This window comes from Oratosquilla oratoria, chromosome 36 (assembly GCF_046742065.1).
Source record: "Oratosquilla oratoria isolate Oo_2021 chromosome 36, ASM4674206v1, whole genome shotgun sequence".
Classification (NCBI taxonomy): domain Eukaryota; kingdom Metazoa; phylum Arthropoda; class Malacostraca; order Stomatopoda; family Squillidae; genus Oratosquilla; species Oratosquilla oratoria.
Window position 1 is genome coordinate 9,433,774 of NC_134812.1, and position 25,000 is coordinate 9,458,773.

Below are 25,000 nucleotides of genomic sequence, written 5' to 3' on the forward strand. Positions count from 1 at the left end.
GGTTAGAAGCAATGCAGCAAGGCACAGCACAGCCACAGCAGGGCCCCGCAGCTTCATTTACACGGCTACCCTCCCTAATCGTCCCTTCATGCGAAAATAGAGAAGACGAGTAGATATCCCTACAGGCCACGTCAATTTATATTTTCATTTACAACCATTCTCCACTCACATCTATCTCTTGCCTTCTCCCTTCCCTGCTCAACTGACATTCCCCTCTTTATCTTCCGAGAGGACCTACCTGAAGGTGGTGTGAGGATGGATGTTACATTGGGTGATCGAGGGCGTGCCGTCCATGTAGGGAGAGCGGCGCATGTTGAGTCCATGCCAGTGGAGGGTCACTCCTCCAGAATTGAGGCTGTTCTTCACATCCACCACGATACGATCACCCTTACACACCTGAAGGAGGATCTCGAGTATTAGTGAGGAAGTAAGGGGGAGGTCAAGTGTTAGTGACAACTTGTTCAGACAGAACACTTAATCCTGTTCCCTAAAATAATCACGAACAAAGAACATTTTCATCGATGAGAAGGGGCAGGGCGCAACAGCAAATCATAAATCAAAAGGTTTTTCTTATATTAATCATTCTTTTTCTCCAACCACCCAGATCTCTTCAACGCATTCTTAATGCTTCATACGCGTCATACCCCCATATCATACCACCCTACCATACCCTCCTACCATACCACTCACATATCCAAAACTCATTTCCACACATCCCATTGGTATCCACCACCACCCCATACCTCCACAACTCCTTTCCAACGCCCATTAAATGTCATACACCCTATCATACCACCATACCACCCATATATCCAATATTCCCTTTCACACATGCATGTATCCACCACAACCAAGACATTCTTAACACATTTCTTATGCTCCATAAACACCATACCACCCCCCATACTCACCCTGATGGCTGGTCCAGGCATCTGCTTGTTGACGACCATGATAGTTCTTGTCAGACCATCGCCAGCGATGCAGTCTGGTCTGTCGCAGTCTGTGACGTTTTTGGGACAGTCGTAGCAGGCCCTGTGGTGTGAGGTGACAAGAAGAGCACACTGTGATCAGTTGAGAGTGACAAAGGGTGGACAAGAGTAGGGCAATGTGATTAGGGTGCCAAGGGTGGAAAGAAGAGCATATTGTGATCAGAGAGTGGTAAAGTGTGAGCAAGAGTAAGGCAATCTGATTAGCGTGCCAAGGGTGGTAAGAAAACCACAATGTGATCAGTTAAGAGTGACAAATTCTGGACAACAGGATATAGTAATCAGGGTGCCAAGGGTGGACAACGAGAGGGGAACAATGTGATCATTTAGGGTGTAAAGGGTGGACAATGTGATCATTTAGGGTGTAAAGGGTGGACAATGTGATCAGTTAGGGTGTAAAGGGTGGACAATGTGATCAGTTAGGGTGTAAAGGGTGGACAATGTGATCAGTTAGGGTGTAAAGGGTGGACAATGTGATCATTTAGGGTGTAAAGGGTGGACAATGTGATCAGTTAGGGTGTAAAGGGTGGACAAGGTGATCAGTTAGGCTGTCGAAGGTGGACAAGAGGAAAATGCGATCATTTAGGGTGTCAAGGGTGAATCATCTATATACAAGGGACGAGGTGAACTTGTCATCCAAAATATTTCGGCTACTTGCTGAATTCCTTGAGCGAGAAGTAGGCTTCCTGCAGGGTTATTTCTGGTAGATTACGTGGGAGTCGGGGGAGGGGGGGTGAGTATCGGAATAGAGTTTAGGCAATAGAAACAGCTCAGAGAGGGACTGTGAAAAGAATCGCCTAATCAGATGGAGGGAGGATACACTAAAGGTTTACTATACAAATAACAGAAGCGTAATGAATGAAATTGATTTGGTGAGAGTTAGATCATGCGTAAAGATATTTTATATTATAGCTATTACTGAATCATAGATCAACATGGCTAATAGACATTTCCTCCCAGAAATCAAGATAGAAGGATATAAGCTTTTTTTACAAGGACAGTAGCCATGAGTGGAGGAGTTGCACTTTTCATAAAAATACAACTAATTATGTTATCAACAATTTGATTAAGGAAAAGGAAAGTACGGAATCTATTTGGGTGAAGATCATAGGCAAGAATAAGAAACTTATTGTTGGCGTCCTATATAGACCTCCTAACCTCAGCATTGAGCAGACTGATCTCCTGATTCATGAAATTCGCAAGACGCCCCAGTGCAAAAATTTTGTGATCATGGGAGATTTCAATTACAGAAACGTTGACCGGGAAATTTTAGATCAGGAAGCGCAAAATTTCTTAGATGTGGTACAGGATAATTTCCTAAAACAAATTCGATCCTAATGCGGCCCATGCACGATCAATTATTTTGCGCAATTTCATAGTCAATACTCTGAATTGACAATTAAATTGACCGTGTATGGACGATATATCGCCCATACACGGTCAATTTAATTGTCAATTCAGAGTATTGACAATGAAATTGCGCAATATAATTGATCGTGTATGGGCCGCTTAAGAGGGGAGAGAATACCCTGGATTTACTTTTAACTAATAAGGAGCACCTAACAAGAAACGCAAAAGTGGGAGATAGTCTAATGCAGAGGCAAGACTGGTTAAAAAGAACACGAAACGTAACTACGAAATTAAGGTTGCCAGACAAGCAAGATCCAACCCAAAGGGCTTCTTTCATCTCTACAGGACAAAAAAATAAGAAAAGGACAGACCCAATTAAAAACGACGAAGATGTCATGATAGAATCGGAGGGAAAAATTAGCATTAGTAAGGTAGAAGTAGTCAAACATATTGAAACACTTAAAACTACGAAATCCCCGGGAGGGGGAGAAAGGGGGAGGAAAAAGAGGAAGATGAGAAAGATGAGGAGTAGGAGGAGGGGAGAAGGATGGGGAGGAGGAGGTAGAGAAGGAAAAGGAGGAGGTGGAAGAGGAGACGGAGGTAGAGAGGAGGAGGTAGAAGAGGAGGAGGAGGAAGAGGAGGAGGAAGAACGATGATGACCAATTCTCTTTGGCTCAAAGACCGCCGCATCAAACTGGATATGACGTCACGCGTGACGTAAGAGGGAAGTGACACTGGGGGGAGGGGGAGGGGGGCACATCACCTGGCACTCCTCACCTCCCCCTCTCCCTTTCCCCCACCACCTCCATGGAGGAGCAATGGGTGGTATTCGTGGGTGGGAGAGTTACAGATAATACTTGTTTAGGCCAGTACACATACACCCATTTTTGTAATAGGGCACTTCTCGGTACCTGTGTCGCTGACTTGGGGCCGGTGCAGATAAAATCCGTTCCCATCGTGGATTACTTATTGAAACCCGAGATACTGTTTTAGGGCTGTTACAGATAAACCCAATCTAACTATGGGTCCGTTTCTAACACGTGCAATACGCACTGGGCCCGGTACAGGAAAATCCACTTCGCAAATCAATTGCGGGTACATTTGACACTCATTAGGGCCAGTACAGATAAACCCACTAAGATTCTGGGTCCATTAATGAAACACGTAATATTTAAGTAGGGCCGGTTCAGATAAACCCAGTGATAGTAAATCCGTAATACTTAACTAGGGCCGATACGGATAAACCCACTGAGATGATGGGTCCGTTAATGAAACCTTTAATACATGTATAGGGCCGGTACGGATAAAAACCCACAGCAACGGTGGGTCCGTTCCGGGTAGTGCACTTACCTAGACAATGTCTGGTAGTGATGAACCTCGAAGTTGAACTTGCAAATGCGCTCATCGCCCGGTTCGCATGGCCTGTTGCAGTCCTCTCCTGTTGTGGCGTTGGAGATAGTGGTGTTGGAGAAGTGTTGGAGACGTGTTGGAGAAGTGGTGAGGGTTGTGGTGAAGTGTTAGAGATAGTGGTGAAGTGTTGGAGAAGTGTTGAAGGTTGTGGTGAAGTGTTGGAGATAGTGGTAAAGTGTTGGAGAAGTGTTGAAGGTTTTGGTAAAGTTAAAGTGTTGGAGATAGTGGTGAAGTGTTGAAGGTTGTGTTGGAGTGTTGGAGATAGTGGTGAAGTGTTGGAGAAGTATTGAAGGTTGTGGTGAAGTGTTGGAGGTTGTGGTGAAGTGTTGAAGAAGTGTTGAAGGTTGTGGTGAAGTGTTGTAGATAGTGTAGAGGTGTCGGAGAAGTTGAGGTTTAGGTAATAATGGTAGTTGTGGTGGTGTGAAGATGGTGGTGGTGGTGGGAGTAGAAGTGGTGATGGTGTGTGGTGGTGGTAGAGGTGGTGGAGGAGGCGGCGGCGGTGGTAGTGACGTCATGAAAGTGGAGGTGAGCGAAAGAGAAAGAGGGACCAAGTTAGATCACACGAATTCAAATGCGACATTTGTTCATATTCACAGTCCTAATCTCAACAGCAAGCTGGCCACACCAGTGTGCAACTAAGCTCAGAATGTCTCGGTCATCAAGATATATCCAGTGTCTCGTGGTAATGAGGTTTCTGTCTACTCTGGAAGTCGTTTTGCGAACCATCGATAAGCAGCCCAAGAAGCTCAAAACATTATTTGGCAAACCATCGATAAATATTCCATGAAGCTGAGGAATAATTTGACAAACCGTAGATAAATGGATCATAAACCTAAAAAAAAAAAAAAACGCGATTTGGCAAACCGCGGATATGAAAAACCCGATTTGGCAAAACGTCGATAAATAGTAGATGAAGATATGAAGATTAATTTGACAAACCGTCGATAAATGGATCATAAACCTAAAAAAAAAAAACACAATTTGGCAAACCGCGGATATGAAAAACCCGATTTGGCAAAACGTCGATAAATAGTAGGTGAAGATATGAAGAGTTATTTGGCAAACCGTCGATAAATGGATCATAAACCTTAAAAAAAAAAAAAAAAAAAAAAAAAAAAAAACGTAATTTGGCAAACAGCGGATATGAAAAAACCCGATTTGGCAAAACGTCGATAAACAGTAGATGAAGATATGAGGAGTTATTTGGCAAACCGTCAATAAATGGATCATAAACCTAAAAAAAAAAACACAATTTGGCAAACCGCGGATATGAAAAACCCGATTTGGCAAAACGTCGATAAATAGTAGATGAAGATATGAAGAATAATTTGACAACCCGTCGATAAATGGATCATAAAGCTAAAAAAAAAAAACGCAATTTGGCAAACCGCGGATATGAAAAACCCGATTTGGCAAAACGTCGATAAATAGTAGATGAAGATATGAAGAATGACAAACCGTCGATAAATGGATCATAAACCTAAAAATAAAAAAAAAATAAAAAAAAACGCGATTTGGTAAACCGCGGATATGAAAAACCCGATTTGGCAAAACGTCGATAAACAGTAGATGAAGATACGAAGAATTATTTGGCAAACCGTCAATACATAGTCCAAGAAGTTCAAAACATTATTTGGCGAACCAACGATAAATAGTCCAAGAATCTCAAAATTGCGATTTGGTAGACCGTCGATAAATAGTCCGTGAAGATATAAAGAATTATTTGGTAAACGGTCGATAAATGGTTCATAAATCTCAAAAAACACGATTGGCAAATCGTCGATAAATGATACATGAAGCTCAAAGTATGAATAGGCAAACCGTTTATGAGGCTCAAAACATGATTGGAAAACTGTCGTTAAATAGTTCAAGCATCTCAAAATTACGATTTTGCAAATCATTGATGAATATAATCAATGAAACGTTATTCCCTTTACAAAAGAATTCGGGGACATAAGAAACTGACCTACTCTAACATGTTGTCTATGCTTGTAGTACTCAGTGACGTTTATTTATTTATTGTGTTACTTTGAAGTAAACGTTTAAATCACTAAAAACGTTTGAATAACTTAAACGTTTAAATCACTCAAACGTTTCGACAACTCAAACGTTTAAACCACTCAAACATTTGTATCACTGAAACGTTTGAATTACAAAAACGTTTGAATAACTCCAACGTTTCGACAACTGACTGTGTATATCATAACTAATAATTGTAATACGTCTGTGTGTTATGTCAAAATTTATATGCATTATGGTGTACCAGATTGATATGTCCCCGTCTGTGCAACAGACCTTTGATGACCGCCACTGTCTGTGTGAATATTGCGTCACTGGTGTAGCCGATTGTACAGCCACATTCAAAAGTTCGTCGAACTTTAGAATTTGGACTAATAAACCAAACTAGATTAAAGTAAACTTAACTAAGATAAGATAAAATCAAATGTGCATGTTGGATCATGCGCGGCAGCCATTATGTCATCATCATCATCATCATCATCATCATCATCATCATAGCACATTCATCATACTCATCACATCATATCAGCATATCAACAGCATGATCATTATTATCACCAGCATTATCACCTCAGTATCATAATCAGCACATCATCAGCAGCATATTATTATCATCATTATCATTACTATACACAGTTATCATATTTATCATATAACATATCATTAGCATAGCATCATGGTTGTCATTATCATGACGTCATCACCATATCATTATTTCATCATGCAACATATATGTAACATAGTGCACATGCATGAACAATACGGAAGCTCGGTTTGGTGCACAAATACATACATATGTACATACGTATATATATATATATATATATATATATATATATAAAGAAAATAAGGAACATACTGGAACTCAGACTGTTTGAAGAACCCAAAAAATACTGAAAGAAGAAAAAAAAAAGTACATAGATTTAAGATTTCAGAATTGTACACTGAATAACTCGTCAGACCAACTTCAGGACTGAAAGTGTCGGAGCTGAAGGGCATAGCCGTAACTTCACTGCTGAAATGCTTTCAGACGAAAACGTAATTTCAGAGACGAAAACGTAATTTCAGGACAAACTGACGCAAAATTATGACGTAACTTCAGAACTGAGCGTAACAGACGGACCAAAAATCAGACGAAAATATGAGACTTTCAGCGCTGAAGCTGCTGATGTCGGAGGACTGAAGCAAAACTTCAGGCCATATCGACGCCAATTATGGAAAAATCCTGAGCTTCAGGAAGACTGAAAATTCTGAATTTCAGGGACAATGAAGTTTTCATGATTGGTAATACTGCGGATGAGTTAGACAAAAGTACGCAAAAATAGTATCAATAATAGATAAATGAATAAATAAATGAAGATAATAATATTAATTCAAGGACAATTGACAACTCCTACCCCCTTCAAAAATGAATAAAAATAAATATATGAATAAATAAATAAATAAATAAACAAACAAATAAATAAATATAAAAACGAGCGACATAACACATCAACCTCATAGAAACGGGACAAAAATCGGTGATCCCTCAGACGGAAACACTGCGGACTGTGTCACTCCATTTGCGGGATGATGAGGCGAAGTACACAACCGCAACTGCGACGTTCCTTACATCGGATTCTGACGCAATTGACGTATGACGTATATGAACAAACGCACTGCTAGAAAAGCATTATACCTGTGTGTGTGTGTGTGTGTGTGTGTGTGTGTGTGTGTGTGTGTGTGTGTGTGTGTGTGTGTGTGTGTGTGTGTGTGTGTGTGTGTAAATTGATAGATAACGAAGAAATAAGTTTCTGTTTTTAATAAGAATTAGGCAGAGAGAGAGAGAGAAAGAGAGAGAGTTGTTGATATCCTGATCTGTATATTCCCAGCGTTTCTATCCTTATGGACTACCTCGTAGAGAGAAAGAGAGAAACAGACAGGTAGGTAGACGGAAAGATAACAGACAGATAGATCAAATGAGAGAGAGAGAGAGAGAGAGAGAGAGAGAGAGAGAGAGAGAGAGAGAGAGAGAGAGAGAGAGAGAGAGAGAGAGAGAGAGAGAGAGGGGGGGAGGGGCAGAGAGAGGGGAAGAGAGAGATTGTGAGAGATAAAGAGAAAGACACGCACACACACACACACACACACACGCACGCACAGAGAGAGAGAGAGAGAGAGAGAGAGAGAGAGAGAGAGAGAGAGAGAGAGAGAGAGAGAGAGAAAGAGAGAAATAGAGAGAGAGAAATAGAGATAGAGAGAGAGAGCAGGACAATGAATGACCTCCAGCTCATAAACTGGGAAAGGCTTGATCGCCAGAATCAGAGCTTTGGCAAATGACATTTAACAGTCACGATGGAAAAATAAATGTAAAATAAAGTAAAAATAAAATAAAAAATATTTAATGCAAGGTCTGGTGTCGGTTCTAGTCTCTCTCTCTCTCTCTCTCTCTCTCTCTCTCTCTCTCTCTCTCTCTCTCTCTCTCTCTCTCTCTCTCTCTCTCTCTCTCTCTCTCCCTTCCTCCTTTTCTGCGTCCACCTGCATTAATATACGCACACACACACGTGCGTATATGCGTACATATACACGCAAACATAATAAAGAAAATATATACATGCCTCTATGTCTCACAAATACGCCAAAGAACACACACACACACACACACACACACACACACACACACACACACACACACACACACACACACACACACACACACAGTACCGAGAATTTCAAGCTTGTCCACTCCCTGGGAACACACAGAGAGGTCAGGAGGAAGAGGAGGAGGACGAGGAGGACGACGACGAGGAGGAGGAGGAGGAGGGGGAAGAGGAGGAGCCCTAGAATGGACGGGAAGTGGCACTTGAGGCCACAACATCTCGCCTCGAGCTCAAGGTCCAGCCGAAGGTCGAGGGCGATTGCCTGTTGGAGGTTGTTCTTATCCTAATATATATATATATATATATATATATATATATATATATATATATTTATCTACTGGGTGTGTGTGTATGTATATATATATATATAGAGATATAATAAAGTATATATATATATATATCTATATATATATATGGATCTGTGTGTGTGTGTGTGTGTGTGTGTGTGTGTGTGTGTGTGTGTGTGTGTGTGTGTGTGTGTGTGTGTGTGTGTGGTTATGCACACACACTAACACATGAACACACGTACACATAAATGTGTACACACGTGGACACACACACACACGCGAATACACAATATTACCAAAAAATGACGAAAAAGGATATGGGAAAGAAGAAAGAAGAGAAGTAGAATGACTGGAGGCGGAAAAGAATCAGGAGGAGGAGGAGAAAGAGGAGGAGGAGGAGGAGGAAGAGGGTATGGAAGAAGAGGAAGAAGGAGTATGGCAAGGAAGGATTGAAAGAGGAGGAGATGGAATGTAGAGGCAGAGGAAGAGGCAGAGGAAGAGGAGAATTAGGAAGAGTAGAACAATTAGCGAGAAAAGAGTAGAATAAGGAAGAGAGTTGGGAAGAAAAGGAGTAGAAAGAAAAAGAGGACGAGGAGATAGACGAGGAAGCGAGAACTGATAGGAGAAAGAGAACAAGAGTGGAAATTGGAAGAGGACGAAGAGAAGGAGGAATAGGAGAAGAACAAAAACAAGGAGAAATAGGGGATCAAGGAATTAGAAAGGAAATAGTTAGGTTTGGCTTGGTTTGGGTATGTCAAGTTAGGTTAGGTCAAGTCAGGTTATGTTAGGTTATATTGGTTATGTTAGGTTACATAAGGTTTTGCATGGTTTGGTTAAGTTAGGTCAGGTTAGGTCATTTTAGGTTAGGCTGGGTTAGGTTAGGTGTCATTAGGTTAGATTTTGTTTGGTTTGGTTAAGGTAAGGTCAGGTTAGGGTTGAAGTAAGAGAAGCAGATAAATCTAATTTCGATTAATTTTGGTGTGACACCTTTACCGTAGATCGACATTCCTAAGCAGCTTATGTTTTCGTCTTAACTTGATTCTTAGACTACCCCATAGACGAAGTAAAAGATGCAAAATTTACAAAATAGCAAGAGGAAGAAAAAAAATAAAAATAAACAGCTAAACCGTAATTTGCAAGAGTTGTTAAAAACAAAATAGATTCGAGAAAATGTTGCAAGGAAACTACTAAGACTACTGAAGCCTAAGTCTACTGAAGCCTAAGGCTACTGAAGCCCTGAAAGTCTTGGACCCAGACGGGCCCGTCACCCCGGCCGGTTGGTTAGCGGGCGGGCGGGACCTTCTGATTGCCTGTGGCTTATTATTTCATTGCAGCCAATAGCAGCAAATAGCCCGACTGCTGCTAGGGAACCCCCACCTACCCGACCCCTCTCCTTTTTCGACTGTAGCGCCGCAAGTGTTCTTATGAAGGGTGCAAGTGTCACGCAAGTTCATGTGTGTGTGTGTGTGTGTGTGTGTGTGTGTGTGTGTGTGTGTGTGTGTGTGTGTGTGTTTATGTGTGTGCATATACATGTATATATATACACACACACACACACACATATATATATATATGTATATATATATATATATAATATATAATATTATATATACAGTATATTATATATATTATATATTATATATATATATATATATATATATATATATATATATATATATATATATACATATACACACACACATACTGCATGGAACTGATCCTGTAGCTTCCCGACATCAACTCTCGGGACGTATGGAATAGCAGTCCTTATATATACAAGCGATGGATTCAGGAAAAAATAGAGAGCGACAGTTCTTTTTGGATTGACAGGATAATGGTATCTATCTACCTATCTACCAGAGGCTTCTTCCCCCATATAAGAGAGTTAGCCAGCCATTCTTCTACTCTCCTTCCTTAAATCTCCCATTGACCAAAAATTCAAATACTCCCTTAGGTGCAATGGTGTTCTTGAAAAAAAAAGTAACAGAAGAATGCGAAGACGAAGACATGAGAGCGAGAGGAAAGGTGGCGAAAGTGGTATACAAAACTAAAGAGGAGGAGGAGGAGGAGGGTGGAAAGAGGAAGAGGAAGAAGAGTAGGAGGAGGAAGGAGGAGTTGGTCCCAGAAGAGTTGCTGGGAGTGCCATCTATTGTCCCTCCAAAGGGAAGACTTCCCCTATGGAGGCGTCAATCTCCGAGGAGGAAAGGGAAGGGAAGGCAAGGAAGAAAGGCAAGGCAAGGAAGAAAGGGAGGAAGAAGAATTAGAGGAGAGGAAGAGTGGAGGGTCAAGAATGGGAAGAGAAAGGGAAGGAAAGGGAAGAGAAAGGGAAGGAAGAGGAAGGGAAAGGATGGATACGCAGAGAGGAAATCGTAGAAAGTAGAGAGAGGAGGAAGAGTAAGATGAGGAAGAGGAAGATGAAAAGAGGAAGATGAGGAGGAGGAGAATAGAGAGGAGGAGAGAGGGGAAGAGGTAGAGGAAAAGGAGGAAGAGGAAGGGAAAGAGGAGGAGGAAGGAAAAAATGAGGAAAGATAGGAGGAAGAGGAAGAAGAGGAAGAGGAGGAGGAAGAGGAGGAGGAAGAGGAGGAGGAAGAGGAGGAGGAAGAGGAGGAGGAGGAGGAGGAGGAGGAGGAATACCGAGAAACGTCTGGACTGCAAGAGGCGCAAGGAATTAAGATGAATTGTTTCTCCCACTCCCCCCTCTCCCCCTTCCCCTCTCCCTCCCCCCTTGTTACCTCCCACCCCCTTGCTACCTCCCCCTCCCCCTCCCCCTCCCCCTCCCCACGTTGAACTCTTTTTCTTGCTCTCATTCTTGATATGTAATAACATGTTATTTAATATCATTCTCAGTCCTCTCTCTCTCTCTCATTCTCTCTTTATATCTCACTCTACTTCCTTTTATTTATCTCCTTTCTCTTTTTCCCCTTCTTTATCCCTACCTCTCTCTTTCTATTTCTTTCCTCTCCTTTCTGATATGTCTCTCCTTATCTAACAATCTACTTCCTTTAATTTATTTTTCTTTTCTCCTTTCTCTATCCCTCTCCTTTTATTTCTATTATTTTCCTCTCTTTTCTAATCTCACCCTTCCCTCTCTCTCTCTCTCTCTCTCTCTCTCTCTCTCTCTCTCTCTCTCTCTCTCTCTCCTCCTCCTCCTCTTCTTCCTCCTCCTCCCATACACTCCCATCAATTTCCACCAATCCAGTACCATCAATTCAGACATTCCATTCATTCTGCGCACTCTCGTTCTGCGCAGTCCGAACCTAGTCTGCACATCCTTGCTTCTACGTAGTCTATTCTGATCACTAGCCCCACCTCTTCCTCCTCCTCCTCCTCCTCCTCCTCTTCTTCCTGGTCTCACTACTACGCGAGGCACGTTTCCCATGGCCTCTTACTCATAGAACGACAGCTGGATCCATTTGTTTACATTCAACAGCTGTGTTTTGTTTACATGATGACGTCATAGGACCACACTGGAAGACGTCAACGACGATGACGTGATGTCACGGCCTGGATATCTGATGACGTTGTTGCTACGTACACCGTCCAAGTCACTTCGTGTACTGTACTACAGTGACGTCTGCGTTTACGTCATAACTTAAAATAGGTCCATTCCTGCTCTTCTTTGTAAAGTAAATTGAGTAATTGTCAGTATGAAGCAATACTCTAGAAGAGATGTGTGTGTGTTTGTGTGTGTGTGTGCGTGTATGTGTGCGCGTATGTGTGTATATGTGTATGTGTGTATGTATGTGTATGTGTGTGTATGTGTATGTGTGTATGCATGTGTATGTGTATGTGTGTATGTGTGTGTATCTGATGTACGCATGTGTGTATGTACCTGTGTGTGTATGTGTGTATATATGTGTGTATGTGTGTATATGTGTGTATATAAATGTGTATGTGTGCGTGTGTATGTGTATGTGTGTATCTGTGTGTGTATGTATGTGTATGTGTGTGTTTATGCATGTGTATGTATATGTGTATGTGTGTGTGTGTGTTTGTATCTGCTGTATGCATGTGTGTGTATGTACCTGTGTGTGTATGTGTGTATATGTGTGTGTATGTGTGTATATATATATATATGTGTGTGTGTGTGTGTGTATGAATGTGTGTGTGTGTGTGTGTGTGTGTGTGTGTGTGTGTGTGTGTGTGTGTGTGTGTGTGTGTGTGTGTGTGTGTGTGTGTGTGTGTGTGTGTGAATTAAGAGGAGCTCAATTCATGGATGCCCTTGAAAGCATCAGACAGACAGACGGTCAAGCAAGCTGACAGATACAGACAGAAAGCCAGGCAAACAGACAGGAAATTATCAAGCTTAATGTCAGACAGACAGATGAATGTACGCACAGACAAATTAACAGACATGGGAAACAAATCAGCGATATGTGTGTGTGTGTGTGTGTGTGTGTGTGTGTGTGTGTGTGTGTGTGTGTGTGTGTGTGTGTGTGTGTGTGTGTGTGTGTGTGTGTGTGTGTGTGTGTGTGTGTGTGTGTGTGTGTGTGTGTGCACGCGTGTGTGTGTTAGTCACCAGTACGCTCTCGGATCAAGTGCTGGACATGTGATCGGCAGCTATTACCTTCCCGGATGAGAAGGTATGAGTTCTGAGCTCTCCTCCGGGAGGGTAATAGATGGTCCTGCACGTGATCTAAGACCATGGTTGTGAATCACACACACACACACACGCACACACACACACACACACACACACACACACACACACACACACACACACACACATGGAGAAAGCAAGGGAAAGTAGCAAAGACGCACACACACACGAGAGAGAGAGATAGACAGAAAGAGAGACAGAGGGAGAGAGAGAGAGAGAGAGAGAGAGAGAGAGGGAGAAAGAGAGAGAGAGAGAGAGAGAGAGAGAGAGAGGGAGAAAGAGAGAAAGTCATGTATGAACGAACATTAACGGACACTTCTACGTACAACGGAATACAAAAATATTGGACCACGCCAGACTATCAACAATGCAAATATATCCTTCATTCCAGAGCAATATATATCTATACATGTATGTGTGTCTCTATGTATGTGTGTGTGTGTGTGTGTGTGTGTGTGTGTGTGTGTGTGTGTGTGTGTGTGTGTGTGTGTGTGTGTGTGTGTGTGCGTGTGCGTGTGCGTGTGCGTGTGTGTGTATTTGCATTCATACACAGTAAATACCCTTTGGAAATGGTACCACCTTGTATATAATGAATATACGAAATGCTCATGAAATTAATTTATTTTTGCATTGTATGAAGTCACTAATGAGACGGGACTCTTGCAAGAAACTGTACGGACACTTTCCACGACACTAGCGGACCACTAAAGGACCACTAACTGACCTTTGTATTTCCTTTGGGGAAAGAAAACTCCCTGCGGACGGGTGTCCCTGTGGTTGGGCCGAGGAAGGTATATGAATTGTCCTATGGTTTGTTGTCTTACGGTTTGTCCTGCGTAGACGTGACTGGGCAGCACTGAGGCGGAGGAAAATAGCACGGGGTCAGCTGGTAGGAGGAGCATGTGCAAAAGGGGGGGTGGAGCAAGTGCAAAATGGGGCGGAGCAAGTGCAAAATGGGGAGGAGCAAGAGCAAAAGGGGAGGAGCAAGTGGAAAAAGGAGGGAGGAGCAAGTGCAAAAGGGGGCAGAGCAAGTGCATAAAGGGGACGGAGCAAGTGCAAAGGGGGAGGAGCAAATGAAAAAAGGGGAGAGGCAGGTTAAAAAGGGGCGGAGTAAATACAAAAGGGGGAGGATCAAGTGCAAAAAGGATGAGCAAGAACCAAATGGGACAAAGCAAGTAAAAAAGGAGGTGAGGTGAATGCAATAAGGGAGCAACAAGTGCAAAAAAGGTGGAGCACGTGCAAAAGGGGGCGGAGCAAGTACAAAAGAGGGAGGAGCTTGAACCACAGGGGAGGGGCCAATGGCATGAAAATACATTAGCAGATTGTCTAGGATACATTATCTAATGGCATAACCGTGGAATTAAATAAAATCAATAAGCATGCGATATTAGAAATATTGGTTAATTTAGATAAAATAGATAAATAGATATATGGACAAATAAGTAGAAAATGTGCGAGACCGGATAGGTGCGTGTTTGCTTGCGGAAGCATATATGCATTGATGTGCGATAGAAGACATAGAGAGTGTGTTCTAGTTATGCGAGAAGGCTAAGAAGGAAGAAAAAAGAAACGTGGGAAGGAGGATGGGGAGTAAGGGGGGGAGGAAGAGGAGGAGAAAGAGTGGAAGGAAGAGGAGGAGGAGGAGGAGAAAGAGGAGAAGGAAGAAGAAAAGGAAGAAGAAAAGAAGGATGAGGATGAGGAGGAAAAATAAATTAAATCAAGACAAAGAAGAAGAAAGGGAGGGTGAGGGACAGAGGAGGAGGAGGAGAAGGAGGAGGAGGAAGAGTAGGAGGAGATGTCGAAGGAGACCCAGTGGGTCAGCGTGACGTCACGCGATCCACCGACGTTGCTCCCCTGACTCCCCCCCCCCAACTCCCCATCGTTGCACCATTGTCCTACTGGAGAAGGACAATAAGTGGGCTGGTATATGGAGCAACAACTTTTTTGAGCACGAAGTTGTAGTACAGATGATTATGAGAAGCGGGGAAATGGTGCCAGGCTCACCCATGTGGCTAAGTAGGCATCCCCCACATATACATACATACACTTACACATACACACACACACACACACACACACACACTATATATATATATATATATATATATATATATATATACATATATATATAAATATATATATATATATTGATAATTATTTTAGACAAATTATTTGGATGATGGAGAACATAAACACAGGGGAAGGCTCGGAACCCTAAACACTCTAACGTTTCGTTCGCGTAGAACTCTCTGAAGAAATTCTACGCGAACGAAACGTTAGAGTGTTTAGGGTTCCGAGCCTTCCCCTGTGTTGCTGTTCTCCATCATCCAAATAATATGTATATATATATATATATATATATATATATATATATATTGTAAGAGGAGTAGAGGGAAACACACAAGTAGAACAGGAGTTTATTCCTTGACTAGTTTCGCACAATGATGCTTCTTCAAGTAACAGTGATATAATATAAACAATCAAGTCCGTCCGTCGCGAGCTTTGAACTCGGGTCCCTCTGGAAAGAATGTCCTCCACCTTCTGCTCGAGGAAAAAGCGTCAGACATCCAAGTAACATGAGCTAAACCTCAACTCGAGGACGAGCGGACAGACATGAGGGTAGTGGGGGACCGGGGAAGACCGCCTCAGCCTCAAGGCTGGAGGAGATGTCGACATGTCCCTCAAGGTCCTACTTGACCCTCATTCCCCCTCCATCATCGTCTCGCCCTAAGACCATGCAAGAATTCATGCTATTCATGCCTTAAAAAGTGGCATACTTAAATGTTATTATTCTGACTCAAAACAGGCGACTCAGTGCACCTTGAGGACATGCCACGGCCATCAGGGGTCGCGATCGGGATTGATGCTTTTCAGACCGAGGTCCGGCCCATCAGGTGCATGGTTTTCTGTGTTCTATACTTTATCAAGATCTATGAAATGTGTGTGTGTGTGTGTGTGTGTGTGTGTGTGTGTGTGTGTGTGTGTGTGTGTGTGTGTGTGTGTGTGCGTGCGAGATTCATCATGGTCTTAGATCACGTGCTGGACTAGTGATCGACAGTCATTACCCTCCGGGATGAGAGCTCAGGACTCTCATATAGGCCGATCTATGAGTAATGTGTGTGTGTGTGTGTGTGTGTGTGTGTGTGTGTGTGTGTGTGTGTGTGTGTGTGTGTGTGTGTGTGCCTGTATGCGTGCACATGCCACATTCTTAAGCTATTTAACATGCCATTTAGACGTAGCCATACTTATATCTCACAAGCCATTTAGACATAACCATACTTATGTCTCACGATACCGTAGCATCCTCTTTAAGCCATACTCCAGGAAATCATGATGCTCATAGTAACTATGTCTTAAAATGTCTAGCAGCCATACACGGTATGTCTTTCAGTCATAGACATAGCAGTTATGTCTTTCTGCCATAGTTGCTCTATCACGATGCTTAAAAGCCGCGGAGTTCAGCCATAGTCCATGTCTTATTCAAGCCACGATGCTTTGAGATGGACCTTGAACAAGAGCCTCGAGGCTGTCCTCGAAAACCAGACTTGAGGTTGTCTCGAGAACTGTATATCCGAAGTCGACCTCGAATCAGAGCCTTAAAGTCGACCTCGAACCAGAGTCTCGAGAACCGAAGCCTCAAGGTGGACCTCGAACGAGAACCTCGAGGTGGTCCTTGACCCCCGTACCTAGCGTGATGTCGACCTCAGTGTAGTTGCCGTGTATAGTCTTCCTCCTGAAAGACCGCGTGTGGCTCTGGTGGTACCGGTAGATGAACTTGTCCAGGACGTGATCCTCCAACGCTCTTCCGAACTTGTAGTAGAAGTAAGCCTTGGCGGCCTCCTTGCCGAACTTGAGGGCGTAGCGCGCGATCTGGAACTTGACGTACTTCCCGAGGATGTTCTTCGCCACCTTCCCGACGACCTTACCTCCCACAACGCCTCCGACGACGGCCCCAGCGCCGAGGCCCAGCCCCAGCCCCAGCCCGCGGCCTACGCCTCCATGGCGGTGGTGGTGCATGGAGTGGCCAAAGGGCACTCCGCCCAAGGACGAGGGCGAGATGAACTTATTCTTCTTCTTGAGCTTCTTCTTCTGCTTGTGGGCGATGTAAGCGACAGCGGCCTTGTTCACCAGGTCCTTCACTTTGTTCTTCTTCTTCTTCGGGTACACGGCGGATCCCCCCACCCCCATCGGGTATCCGCCATGGAAGCCTCCGCCAGTCGGGTAACCGCCATGGAAACCTCCGCCCGTCGGGTAACCGCTAGGATAACCGGAGGGGTATCCTGAGGGGTATCCGGAGGGGTATCCGGGAGCGGGTTTGATACCCGTGGGGTATCCTGGAGCGGGTTGACCGGGGTATCCCGGAGCGGGTTGACCGGGGTAACCGGGAGCAGGCTGGCCAGGGTATCCGGGAGCAGGCTGGCCGGGGTATCCGGGGGCAGGCTGGCCGGGGTATCCGGGAGCGGGTTTAGTACCGGTAGGGTATCCGGGAGATGGTTGACCGGGGTATCCGGGAGATGGTTGACCGGGGTATCCGGGAGCAGGCTGGCCGGGGTATCCGGGGGCAGGCTGGCCGGGGTATCCGGGAGCGGGTTTAGTACCGGTAGGGTATCCGGGAGATGGTTGACCAGGGTATCCGGGAGAAGGTTGACCGGGGTATCCGGGAGCAGGCTGGACGGGGTATCCGGGAGAAGGCTGGCCGGGGTATCCAGGAGCAGGTTGACCAAGAGCAGGCTTAGTAGCGGTAGGGTATCCGGGAGCAGGTTGGACGGGGGTTCCGGGAGCAGGCTGAACGGGGTACCCAGGAGCAGGTTGACCAAGAGCAGGTTTAGTAGCGGTAGGGTATCCGGGAGCAGGTTGGACGGGGGTTCCGGCAGCAGGCTGAGATCCGGTGCTCGTAGGCTGACGGGGATACGGGGAACTACCTGTAGAAGTCGACGACGAAGTGCCTCCGGTTCCAGTGCTCGTAGGCTGGCGGGGGTACGAAGAACTGCCTGTAGAAGACGACGACGAAGCCACGGATCCCGTGATTCCTGTAGCCGTTCCCACGGCTGCTCCTCGGGACCCGGTGGAGGAGCTGGAGGAGGAGCTGCTTGAGGGAGAGCTGGACGAACTTGACGAAGACCCCGTAGGCTTGGAGCTCCTGGAAGAGGAAGAGCTAGACCTTGAGCGACTCGTGGAAATGACCCTCCTGAGAAAGTCGCGACCCCGACTGCTGGTGCGCCCACTGCTGCTACTGCTGGTGCGCCCACTGCTGCTACTGCTGCTTCGCCTGCTACTGCTGCTTCGCCTGCTGCTCCTTGGGCTGGCCACTCCTGAAGTGTAAGGTCTTCCTGCGGACACAATACCTACAGATCTCTTGGAGCGCCCTGGAGTATCCAGACCTTCCTCTCCCTCGTCCTCGTCCTCTTCTTCCTCCTCTTCCTCTTCTTCCTCTTCTTCCTCCTCCTCCTCCTCCTCTACTTCGCCATCACCTTCGTCTTCTTCGTCCACGTCCTCGAAGTAGGTCCTTCTTCGGAAACCGAAAGGTCGAGAGCCGTTCTCCTCGCTGTCCATTGGATTCACTCCGCCTCTGAAGCCATCCGCCTCATCCTCGAAGTCGTCCTCACCTTCATAATAACCCTCATCCTCATCATCCTCATCCTCATCCTTGAGAAGCTCCTCCAAATCCTCGTCCGTCAAGTCCTCCCCGAGGAAACCGACGACCAACGAATCATCGAGGAGGACGTCAAGTTCTTCATCCGAGAGATCGAGGTTTTTTCCTCCTCCTCCTCCTCCTCCTCCTCCTCCGTCGTCGCCTTCTTCGTGATCGTAGCTGAGGAACGAGAGGAACTCTTGGCTCTCCCGTAGGGCGTCCGCCCCCACTAAGGGCGGACCTCTTTCTCCGTCGGCGTCGCGTGCACCTTCGGAAGGTAATGCAGTTAATTCCTGACACTTGAGGAAGGTTCGAGGGGAAAGAGGAACTACCTGAAGGGGAAAAAGAACTACCTGAAGGGGGATAGGGACCTTGAGGAGAACTGTCAGAAAAGGGAAAGGGAACTGCCTGAAGGAGGAAGAGGAACTACCTGTAGGAGAAGAACTACCTGAAGGAGGAAAGAGAACTACCTCAAAGGGGGAAGAAGAACTACCTGAAGGAGGAAAGAAAATTACCTGAAGGAGGAGAAGAACTACCTGAAGGGGGGGGAAGAGAATTACGAATTAGAGAAGACAACGACTTAGTCTACACTGCGGTGTACCTTAAGCATTTGCTCTGGCCATACGCTAATTAACTTTATTCATCTGGGAGGCGGTTCCTGCTTGGAACGAAGTGCCAAGCGGTCGGGACCCACACCAGATTTTTATTCAGTTGACTAAGTGATAGAGATGGTGGTAACTATGGGGATGTATGAAGTTGACACATGATATACAAGAGTGCGTATATGACGTGTTTTTAGTCAATTTAATTTCTACAAAAAAGTGTGTGTGTGTGTGTGTGTGTGTGTGTGTGTGTGTGTGTGTGTGTGTGTGTGTGTGTGTGTGTGTGTGTGTGTGTGTATTCACCTCGGATCTGCTGCAGCCTCTGTCGAGACAGCCAGACACCACCCTACGGCAGCGAGCTCAGAGCTCATTATTTGCCGATTTTTGGGTAGGTCTGAGACCACTCACACACCACACACCGGGACAGCAAGATCACAACTCCTTGACTAACATCCCGTACCTACTCACTGCTAGGTGAACAGGGATTACACGTGAAAGGAGACAAACCCAAATAATCTCCGCCCGACCGGGGAATCGAACCCCGGTTCTCTGGCTTGTGAGGCCAGCGCATTACCAATCCGCCACCGAGCCGTGTGTGTGTGTGTGTGTGTGTGTGTGTGTGTGTGTGTGTATACATATTAGTAATTACTATTATATTTCATATAGAAATAGATCTATTACTCCAACAACGAGAACTATTTCTATAGCAGCCGTGTAGCACGCGGGTCATGTTTCTATACTAGCATGGGTTGTACAGTTGCCTACACTTCCGCGCGAGGCCTTGCCCCAAATATGTCCAATTATTTGTTGCTTTAATCCCGGTTGCCACTTAAGAAATAGTGCCAGCGGCTGTTATTGTGTATATCGAAAGGTAAATAAACCCGACCATGCCACATCGCAATGTAAACAAACAGTGATGCCACATATCGTCAGACACTCCTGCCATTGCATTTGTTATAATCAATTGTAATTTGTATGTGTGTGCGTACGTGTGTGTGTGTGTGTGTGTGTGTGTGTGTGTGTGTGTGTGTGTGTGTGTGTGTGTGTGTGTGTGTGTGTGTGTGTGTGTGTGTGTGTGTGTGTGTGTGTGTGTGTGTGTGTGTGTGTGTGTGTGTGTGTGTGTGTGTGTGTGTGTGTGTGTGTGTGTGTGTGTGTGTGTGTGTGTGTGTGTGTGTGTGCATATTCGTATTCATTATTTTTACCTTCATATGCATTAAATGTATTCTCTTTTCATTAACTCCTTTTAAGTATCTTCAAGGCCAACAAGTAGGAAGTCACAGCTCCTGAGAGAGAGAGAGAGAGAGAGAGAGAGAGAGAGAGAGAGAGAGAGAGAGAGAGAGGTAAAGCGATAGATCGAGAGAGGGAGAGAGGGAGATAGAATAACAAAAGAGAGAGTGAGAAAGAAGCGAGTGGGATGAAAGAGAAGCAAGGAAAAGAGAGAAGAGAGAGAGAGAGAGAGAAAGAGACGGGGGAGGGAGCGAAATAGAGAAAAAGAGAAACGACAAGAACAGCCTCTTATCATGACATAAATAAACGAAGGAGAAAGCTAAGTGAAAGGTTGGAATTCTTAGGCCAGAGCAGAGAGAACGAGAAGTACAGGTTGGGTGTTGGTAGGCCTGACAACAGAAGAAACGTGGCACGCTCAGGAGTACCAACAGAAAAACGTGTTTACATACGACCTCGCTAACAATATATTTTCTATTTATTTGTTTATCTGTTTATGTATTTATTCGTTTATTTGTTTATTTTTACGTTTGAAATCATATAGAAACGTTCGATTCATCGAGACAACGTTTTCTTGTTATGGAAAGTAAGTTTCTGATCGAACAAACAAAAACGTTTTCTGACCACTTGACGTCATCAGTTTCAACGTTACAATCAAGAAACGTAACTTCATCAGTCGACGATTTGACGTCATAACGTTTAGCTGCCAATCAGGAGCTTACCACCAACAAACAACATGATATCAATCGTCTCCATCACCTTGAGATAACCAATGAATGATTTGGACTCCCCAAGGACGATATGACGTCATAAGGCTTGTGTGGGTCTTCCTGGCCAATCAGCATCTTAGGATGACCATCGACCGACATGACGTCACGAGAGAGAGAGAGAGAAAGAGAGAGAGAGAGAGAGAGAGAGAGAGAGAGAGAGAGAGAGAGAGAGAGAGAGAGAGAGAGAAATAACTACATCTTGTGCAAGTTGCACGTGACTCTTTACATCGAGAGAGAGAGAGAGAGAGAGAGAGAGAAAGAGAGAAAGAGAGACAGGGATGACCAAATTTTGCAAGCTGCAAACCCTTACCATTCTCCCCCAAGGAGCTTCTCAATAAAGTCCCTCTTCAACCTCACCCTTGAGCCTCAAAATTGTCACTTAGCGATATTACCCTCGAGGAAGAGGAGCATTCAGTGAGCGTCTGTCTTCATCATGATCTCAAAGACTCACACGAACTCGGTAATCCTCAACCTTAGCTCCATTCAAGTCAACTCCGTCGACCCGCTTACTCCATCCCTCTCCTTCCCTCCCTTTACCAGAAATTATGATTTTTTAATCTGTTTTTTCTAGTTTAATGGCTTGTACATAAAGATCTAGAAAGAGTACAGCCAATTAATTTAGTCAGAATCTACTTTCTAATAGTAACAACATGTTAGGTTTCGAAAGTAAGACCCTAAGATGTCATCAGGTCAATCTCTGACCTGTGACGTCATCAGCCTAGGTCATAGGTCACGGACTGGGGAGAGACCTTTTTCTAACATGAGCTGTAGTTTCTCTCTTTCTCTCTCTCTCTTACGGACTGAGGAGATATTGAACTCTTTTTTTTTTTTTTTTTTTTTTTTTTATTTTTATTCCAAGAACTCGTGAGGTCATTCGCTTCCAAGCAAAACGGGTTTCTCGAAGAGTTCTGGACGTAATGCAAATCTTTCCTCCTGCATCACTCCCTCCCTCCCTCACTCATTCTCCACAACCTGCGCTCCGACATCGAAAGCCCGCCGGTTCGAGAACTTCGGGGGAAATCCACGCAGAACCTCTTCCCGGAAACCCAGGTCCTTCGTCCGGACTTCGAAAGCCCCCGGACCCAAAGATCGAGTCTTTTCCTTCGTCCGGGGAGCGTGTTTCCCTAAGCTGAATAAAATCACTTGGCGACAGGGAGGGTGATCGCCCTACTTATGATGGTCTTACGAGAATGACGTCGGATGGGATTGTCTCCCTGTTGGGAAGTGAGAAACCTCTGGTAGGGCAAAGCCCTGTCAGTTGCGGCAAGGCGCTGTCGAGAACCAACGCAAGAAGCACGCAGCTGGTTCCGGGAATCGAACTCACGACCACCTGCTAATGAGTTCGACAAGGTATCCACTGGACTACCGCATGGCTCATCTTCTGTCCGTTTAGCCTTAAAAACTGATCTCACAAAAATCAAATCATCCTGACACTTTGGCTCCGCCCCCTGCCCTTCTTCCTGACATCATTTCATTGCCGGATAAGAGTGGGGGGTGTGGCCAAGCAAACGAGGGTAAGATCAAACGCCAGCCCACCACTCAACGCATTTTGCTGGAAAATATCCACCAATCAAGGACCAGGGAGAAGAGCCAACAATGAGTGGGAGGCGCTAACGAAGAGTGGGAGGAGCCAACGGCAAGTGGGAGGAGTTTATCTGCAAAGATATCGATAGGAAGACATGAAAGGAATCCTTGGAAGGAGAAAACTCCACAGCCTAAGCGGAAACTGAGACGCAGGCGACGCAGTCGACGCAGCACAAATTAGACAGATTTCCTGTTGCTCAACTGAAGTAGAGCTTGAACTTCTCTCTCAACTGAAATGCTTCTACATGTACTTCCTCAGCATTTCAAGTAAGAAAGAATAAACTGTACTTCAATTCAGCAACAGGAAGTCTGGTTTTGCTCTCGCCTGCGTCTCAGTTTGAGCTGAAGCTCAGTCAAAGAAGAGGAGTTAGATGTGGTGACTCGTAGGAGTCCTGAGAGTCCTTAGGACTCCAGAAGACTCCTTCAATAAGAAATCCCCTTCGTACATGACGTCTCATGCTTTGAGTGACTGAGTGTCTGACTCCTCTATTCAGTCCAGATTCAGCGCCCCCGGGTCCTGAACCATGCGCCGACGGGTCGGGACCCCTCTCGGGCTCCGAATCTCTTCAGGTGAATAAAATTGTCTGGCATTGTTGAAAGCGGATAGCTTGAGTACATGTACACATATGAGCACGCACGTATGTGTACACGCGCACACGTTCACATACATACACGCACGCACGCGCACACACACACACACACACACACACACACACACACACACACACACACACACACACACACACACACATTGATGAGGTTGTAAGGGAAGAAGGGGTGAAGGAAGAAAAGTGTAGAAATCGAGAAGTGTGGGAGGAGGAGGAGGATGAAAAATGGAGGAGGAAGAGGAGGAAGAGGAAAAGGAGAAAGTGAACGAGGAGGAGGAGAAAGAAGAGAGGTAATAGGAAGAGGAGGAAAACAATGAGAAGGGAGAGGCGGAGGAGGAGGCGAAGGAGGAAAATGAGAAAATGAATGAGGAGGAGGAAAAGGAAGAAGATGAGGAGGAGGAGGTGCAGGAGGAGTAGAAAAGGAGAAAGTGAATGAGGGGGAGGAGGAGGAGGAGAAAAAGGAGAAAGTAAATGAGGAGGAAGAGAAAGAGGAGAAAAAGGAGAAAGTGAATGAGGAGGAGGGGTAAGAGGAGGAAAGAGAGGAGGAAAATGAAGAAAATGAGGAGGAAGAGGAAAAGGAGAAAGTGAAGGAATAGAAGAAATATAGGAGGAAAAGGAGGAAAATGAAGAAAATGAGGACGAAAAGGAGAAAGTGAATGAGGAGGAGGAGGAGGAAGATGATGATGAGGAGGAGGGGGAGGAGAAGGAGGAGGAGGAGGAGGAGGAGGAAGATGAGGAGGAGGAGGAGGAGGAAAAGGAAGTGGAGCAGGAGGAAGATGAGGAGGAGGAAGAGGAAGAGGAAGTGGTGTTCCAGTGCCTCCCTGTCTCGCTCTTCCTCTGTGGAGCGCCAGACGATTTTATTACGTCCCTATTCCCGAGAAGGGGTCGGGATCGGTCGTAATCAGGTTCAGGACGGGGACCGCGACCCCTGAGTGGACGTAAGATCTCTGAACCAGCTGAGACAGTTCAACAAACCTCACAGATTGACCAATTCGAAGGACCTTCAATCAATCCATCATTGCGTCAATTCGTCAATCAGTCCACGTGGGGAGAAGAGTGTCATGGAAACGCATAGCCGTACTTGGCCTTCTCCATTTGATCAAATAAACGAAAATAATATAAAAATGAAATAAAAAGATATTATGCCCAGGAATTTATCAGTAGAAATAGAATTGCATCAAATAAAATTGAATAAAAATAAATCCTACGCAAGAATTTCTCAATAAAATAAGATAGATTAAAATTAAATTAAAAATTATATGAACTTAGAATAAATCTCACTATAGGTTTTT

At 44.9% G+C, this 25,000-nt stretch overlaps 1 protein-coding gene across 2 annotated transcripts in view; it reads right to left on the bottom strand.

The window, feature by feature from the left end:
• The window catches only part of LOC143018887 (uncharacterized), a 41,542-nt gene that overhangs the window by 14,051 nt on the left and 2,491 nt on the right, over window positions 1-25,000 (bottom strand). The window contains exons 2-6 of one of the 2 annotated variants that reach the window (XM_076174449.1): window positions 16,975-19,188; window positions 14,013-14,144; window positions 3,687-3,774; window positions 912-1,032; window positions 239-396 (exon numbers count right to left, since the gene is read on the bottom strand). In XM_076174449.1, the coding sequence (XP_076030564.1) occupies window positions 239-396; window positions 912-1,032; window positions 3,687-3,774; window positions 14,013-14,144; window positions 16,975-19,188 (2,713 nt within the window). The remainder of the gene's footprint in view (window positions 1-238; window positions 397-911; window positions 1,033-3,686; window positions 3,775-14,012; window positions 14,145-16,974; window positions 19,189-25,000) is intronic. The other variant, XM_076174450.1, reaches the window with a different exon arrangement.